The 6000-nt window shown below is 41.1% G+C and overlaps 1 protein-coding gene and 1 non-coding gene across 2 annotated transcripts; one reads left to right on the top strand and one right to left on the bottom strand.

The window, feature by feature from the left end:
- The first annotated feature begins 1633 nt into the window (after positions 1-1633).
- Positions 1634-4580, top strand: LOC100193714 (universal stress family protein). Its single transcript, NM_001358895.1, has 5 exons — positions 1634-1917; positions 3374-3492; positions 3858-3915; positions 4039-4116; positions 4203-4580. The coding sequence occupies exons 1-5, from the start codon at positions 1776-1778 to the stop codon at positions 4394-4396; spliced, it is 591 nt and encodes a 196-aa protein (NP_001345824.1). The 5' UTR covers positions 1634-1775; the 3' UTR covers positions 4397-4580.
- Positions 4581-4737: 157 nt separating this feature from the next.
- On the bottom strand, positions 4738-4810 carry TRNAA-AGC (transfer RNA alanine (anticodon AGC)). The gene has a single exon. It is a non-coding gene; the product is annotated as a tRNA-Ala (tRNA).
- Between the last annotated feature and the right edge of the window lie 1190 nt (positions 4811-6000).

Here is a 6000-nt window from a genome sequence, read left to right as displayed (position 1 = left end):
GCTTGGGCCGTAGCCTCGACCTGTAGTGCTGGCCTGACCCGGCACGATTATATTTTTTTATTTTACAAAAAATCGTATATATATGTACAATTTATATTCACTATTAAAAACACATGAGCATGATGTTCTACTGGTTAAACAACTTTACCCAGTGCCTCCTGCCCTTCTTTCATTAGAGCGTGGATTCGAACCCCATCTTTTGCATCGTTTTTTAACATTTTACGCTGATTTAACCAAATGGTCTGACGGGCTAACGGGTCGATGTGGCGTGCCTGGGCTGGAGCTGTGTCGGGCCGCCCATTTGACCATCTGCAGATGTGTGGTTTGGGACATAGAGGTTGGTTACGTGGAGGGGGTGGTTTGGGACATAGAGGTTGGTTACGTGGAGGGGACGCGTATGTAGCAGTTTATTTTTAAATAGATGTGAAGAGTTATTTATAAAAAGATGGCACAGAACGATCGTTTAAACTGATTTGTTAATATATATATATATATATTAATTGTAAAAGTGCTAACTATTATATACATCGATAAAATAGACTGCAAAAATCTTTATAGCCAGCAAACTATATTATTAAACTTGTTCTAATATTGCTCATGCCTTATGCTCTCCCATCTCCAGCCAGGGATGACATGGGAAGAGCACTTCGACATCGAAAAAAGATTTATGTTTCTGGGATTTTTTTAGAAAGTACGTTCTTTTTTATTTCTTCCCAGCGATTAGATCATCAAGGAAAATCCAAACAGAAGTTCATAACTTTTTCTAGGCATCCGAAACAGAAAAGTTGTACTCTATTTCTTGCAAGCGATTAGATAAAGGAAAAATCCAAGCAGAAGTTCATAACTTTTCTAGGCATCCGAAACAGAAAAGTTGTGGCCCTGTGAGAGAAAGCTTCGCTTCAAGAATTTTAAATCTATTTTAGTTTTTCTTATCAAACAGATCCAGCTCCACGTGCTCTAATTAAAAAAATAAAATTAGAAACTAATTTTACGAAAATTGTGAAGCTTCTTAAAGAGTACTTTAAAAACACTGTTTTCATAATTTCTCATAAAGTTGTACAAAAAATAACCATCATATTATTGGTTACATAACCTATCTATTCAGGTCTCTTTCTCCACCCGTTAATCATCAAAGTTAATTAAGAAAAATCATATAAATTAATTGTATTATAGAAGCGAGAGTCTGTATGAAAGTCAAATACTCTTAAACACCGTTTTATTAATTTATTGAAGTTGTTTTACAGTGAAGCTGAAAAAACAAAACTATAATTTTTAAAGTGCTTCCCAACAGAGCCGAGAGCAGTGACCAAGCACAGAAAGAGATCATGAGAAATAGAAAAAAGAGCAACACTACCAAGACTTAGGCCCCGTTTCAATCTCACGGGATAAACTTTAGCTTCCTGCTAAACTTTAGCTATATGAATTGAAGTGCTAAAGTTTAGCTTAAATTATCATCATTAGCTCTCCTGTTTAGATTATAAATGACTAAAAGTAGCTAAAATAAGCTGCTAAAGTTTATCTCGCGAGATTGGAACGGGGCCTTATCCATCCACACCACAGCCGTCGTGGGCCACCGTCCGGCTCCCCCGGTATACGGCCACCACCTGTCCTTCCGCACGTCCCCGTCGGCCATCGTCCACGGATCCTATCGGTCTCTCCTGTGTCCTCTTCAGTCTCCACGCCGTTCCAGAAGTCGCCAACCTTCCCTCGCCGCCGCGCCGCAACAGCCGCCTCCCCTCCAAGGTAGCCCAATCGAAACCACTCGCCCGGCCACCATGGCCTTTGCCAGCTCGCTGCTTCCCGTGCCGCCCTACCGCGTCTGCGCGACCCCCGCGTCGGAGGTCGCCGCCTTCTCGCCGGCCAAGAAGAGCGTCTCGCTCGCCGCTGCGCGCCAGCGCCGAGGATCCCGTCACGGAGGTAATCCCTGTTTGTGTTGCCCCAATACTCTTAGCTTAAGCCCGCACTTTCTTTCCGCTCCCGCTCGGTGCGCGTGCCCGAGACCTGCTTTAGTGTAGGGAGTAGGGTCTCTTTAGGCCTCGCCGCTCTTGATCATGCCAAATGTCTATTGAAATGCCAGAACGTAGGGCCATCTGGGGGGGGGGGTCATCCGAGTTCATTTGTCAAATTGAAGTTCATTCTAAGAACTTTTTGTCAGATTGGAAGTGGTGAAAGATCAGAATAGTAAAACAGGTTCTCTCTTAGTTCGGGTCATGTTGAACTGTGAAACTGAAAAACATGATTCTATTTAATTTCACAAAACTACAAATATTCGTGTCTAACTATCAAGGAACTGCAACTTTCTGAGATCAGTTTCCCAATCCTAAAACTATTTGTGCCCTTAGTGTCACACAAACTAAGGCTCTGTTTGTTTCCTTCCAGCATTATATAATCCAACTTATGGATTATATAAGCACCTATTGACCTGCTTATGAATTATCATAATCTAGTTATCTAGATTACATAATCCACCTAATAATATGTGTTGTTTGTTTACCTTTCAACTTATTTAAGTTGGATTATATAATCTAGTGGGTAAACAAATAGGGCCTAAGTCGGCATGCATGTCGATCACTCGGTCCACACTTGTGTGGCTGTAATATATGGGTCCACACAAAATGTCATAGGTCTGTGAACGTGATGGCACAAAGTGATTGTATTTCTGTGAAATTGGTTACGGAAGTTGTAGACTTGTAGCTCTCAAATAGCTAAGCACAGAAATTTAGTTCTGTGAAATTAACTACCTTTTAACTGTTCTTGTCTTGTCCAAGTTCAAATGAGCACCGATTTCATTGCCAGTTGTAGGATCATGCTCCTGTAGTCCCTAGATGAATATAGAGTTATGATTGTCATTTTTTATCTTCTGCATCATAATCATTTCTTCAGTAAAGCTGGCCTAATTTGATAACAGGAGTTCCATAAGTCAAATTGATTATTGCATGAATAAGTGCTGTTGAGTTGCTTTCGAGGAGACAATTGTAATAGTGGCCTAAATTTAGCTCATTTATGAATTGTTTTCTTTGCACACACATTGGGGAATATATGGGTCACTTTTCTTAGTTTAGATTTATTTGGGGATTAGAGGAAATCTGTTTGATTTCAGATTGTAGATTGCTTACAACGTGGACAAACAACAAACTTGAATTCCATATGGAGCTTGAGTGCCATGTGCCTGTGCGTCCTTAAGCCAAAGACAGTTTAAGGTAAATGTGGGAGGGCCAGACAAAAAAAACAGGGATAAATTTTGGCTCTTTAAATTAGGTATAGAAATTAGAGTGTTCCTTTATAATTTATTTTACTTGGTACTGTGAACCATTCATCAAGCCAAAGATACTACTGCTTAATACTTTTTTTTCTTCTGTTTGGATATTATCAGTGAGGGCAGAAGTAAATGAATCTGGAAGTGTTTTGGCTGTTGATGCACTCTCGCAAGTTAAACATGTTCTGCTTCCAGTCCTTGATCGCAACCCTTACCTTTCTGAAGGCACAAGACAGGTTCGTCTTTATCTTGAAAATCCTTAAACTGGTGAATAGTGTTCTAAATAATTTGTAAGGAGTTTGTAATGAATATGTATGGGATACATAATTGCAACTTCTTAATGTAGACACGGCTGCAAGATACTTCCTATTATTTGTTATAATCTTATTTGCATCGTTTAATATGGAACATCAGGCAAGCTTGACTCTAGGTCTCTCGCCACTTCTGATTTAGACTGACAGTCACTGTAAGGAAGATAGGTTGGAAAACCTTTTTCCTTTAGGGCTGGTTGTTTATGTTGATAATGTCCTATATCCACAACTTACTCTTCCATCGCTGGCAAATAGTTGCTTTGCCCGTAACGGTTTGTATGGCACAACAGGCTGCAGCAACAACCGCTTCCCTCGCAAAGAAGTATGGAGCAGATATTACTGTAGTTGGTACGTTCACAATCTGAAATGTTGTTATATATGTGGTTCATGTATTTCACATTTATTCTTACTTAAGAAATTAGACCTATTGTATGGTAGTATTCTAATGTCTAACTACGTCGTTAATTGTAGTTATTGACGATAAACCAAAGGAGTCTGTCCCAGAGCATGATACTCAAATGTCAAGCATTAGATGGCATCTCTCAGAAGGTTTTGTGGTGCCATTTGACTCATCAACACCGCCTTTTGTGTTATTTCTTTATACGGCAGTGCTGATATTCATTGCACATGTGCAGGCGGATTTTCGGAGTTTAGATTGATGGAGCGTCTTGGGGAAGGGCAGAAACCAACAGTTATCATCGGGGAAGTTGCTGATGAGTGGGACTTAGACCTGGTTGTGCTAAGCATGGAGGCAATCCACTCCAAGCATGTCGATGGGAATTTGCTCGCTGAATTCATCCCTTGCCCTGTTCTACTGCTCCCGCTCTGACATAGAGCTGATTTGCATCTGTCATGTTTTTTTGAGACAAATGATCTGTTTGTCCTTGAAGATGTAACTCCCGCATGTTCCCTGGATACGAGGGGTTTGCGTCAGCTGATGATTCTATTATGTTGATGCAGTTTTTTTCGAATTTGTGTGCCTGTGAATATTGCTAAGAAAATTATGTTACTCTTTTCTTTATTTCTTCTGAATGAGCAGTTTCAGGTATATGCTGCTGCTGTGGTTGGGTTAGGATGCGTTTTTTGGGGTGTTTAAAAGAACCAGCATGTTTAAAAGAATAAATCAGTATTAATGTCAGACAAACAGAGAAAACAAATAATAAAAACATTTGGAGATGCGGGGTATCGATCCCCGTACCTCTCGCATGCTAAGCGAGCGCTCTACCATCTGAGCTACATCCCCATTTGTTTACTAATAAGTTATAGTTTATATTAGTGGCATACCACTCTCCAAACTCAGGGTACAATGGCCCATCAAGGTGTGTGAGTAGAGGGCTTAGGCTATCCGCACTCATACTACTCTATTTCTCTACCTTAAAAAGGATATTCTATCCTGATCAGCGAGATTCTCTACTCTATCCAACAATTCTCCGCGGTCACAATTACCCTATATATCTACTCTATACCAACTACCATTTATTATATCATATTTTTACCATACTCTACACCTGCAGTGCATCAATATATATCAAACACATCTGCTGTGGGCCCCACCACCCACACCTGCAGTGCAGCACACCTGTCGCCATTGTGCACTATTGGAGTAGGAGCGAGTGAACTTCACAGATGAGGTTTCCTTTGCCACTCTAAATTTAGAGTATCATATAACGTACATGGCTGCACCATTTTTTCAACTGGATGTTCGTAGCGTTACCTGTGCAGTTCATCACTGCGGTCAGCGGTCAGCCTTAACGTGGATGGACCGAATCAATGGTGAAGAGCAACCTAAACCGATTGCACTAGATTAGCAAGCGGCATTGTTTTCCATACAAGCTACTTATATACTAGTCACTAGGTATAGACACATGATTAAAACTATATCTGAAAAGCCAAAAGTACAATTTAACGGAGGGAGTATTGGAGTATTAAACGATGAATGTGAGGCTACCCACCTCGTAATAGCCTCCATCCTGCCACAGCCCCCTGAAATCCATTGCCCATACCCACATCAGCATAGTCATTGTACCCGTTTCTTGAAACATAATATGTAAGGAACAATTGAACATGTGATGAACTTATGTTTTACTCAACCTCACGGCCTGCCCACGACCCCGACCCCTTCCTTGGCCAACAGGTGAGTGTAGAGATGGCAACAGGGACCCGATCCCCGATTCCCCGCGGGGAATTCCTCCATTAGGGGATGGAGATGGGGAAGAAACTTCCCCCGCGGGGATATAAACGGGGAAAATTTATCCCCCGACGGGTAAACGGGGATGAGGACGGGGAAGCATTCACCATCCCTGTTCCCCGCGGGGACCCGTTAAACTTGTACGTGACTATGTTTTGTGTACTAGTTAACGACAAAAATAAGTAATTACCTTATCAAGAGATCACTAATTGTACAAATGTGTTCATTTTGATGTATGCATAATG

Source organism: Zea mays, chromosome 7 (genome assembly GCF_902167145.1).
Source record: "Zea mays cultivar B73 chromosome 7, Zm-B73-REFERENCE-NAM-5.0, whole genome shotgun sequence".
NCBI lineage: Eukaryota > Viridiplantae > Streptophyta > Magnoliopsida > Poales > Poaceae > Zea > Zea mays.
Note: the sequence above shows the minus strand (reverse complement) of the source record. Positions and strands in the feature narration are given on the sequence as shown.

Coding starts and splice junctions, on each gene's coding strand:
- LOC100193714 (NM_001358895.1), top strand. CDS start 1,776: ATGGCCTTTGCCAGCTCGCTGCTTCCCGTGCCGCCCTACCGCGTCTGC. Junction 1,918..3,373: donor CCGAGGATCCCGTCACGGAG/GTAATCCCTGTT, acceptor GGATATTATCAG/TGAGGGCAGAAGTAAATGAA. Junction 3,916..4,038: donor AGCAGATATTACTGTAGTTG/GTACGTTCACAA, acceptor CGTTAATTGTAG/TTATTGACGATAAACCAAAG.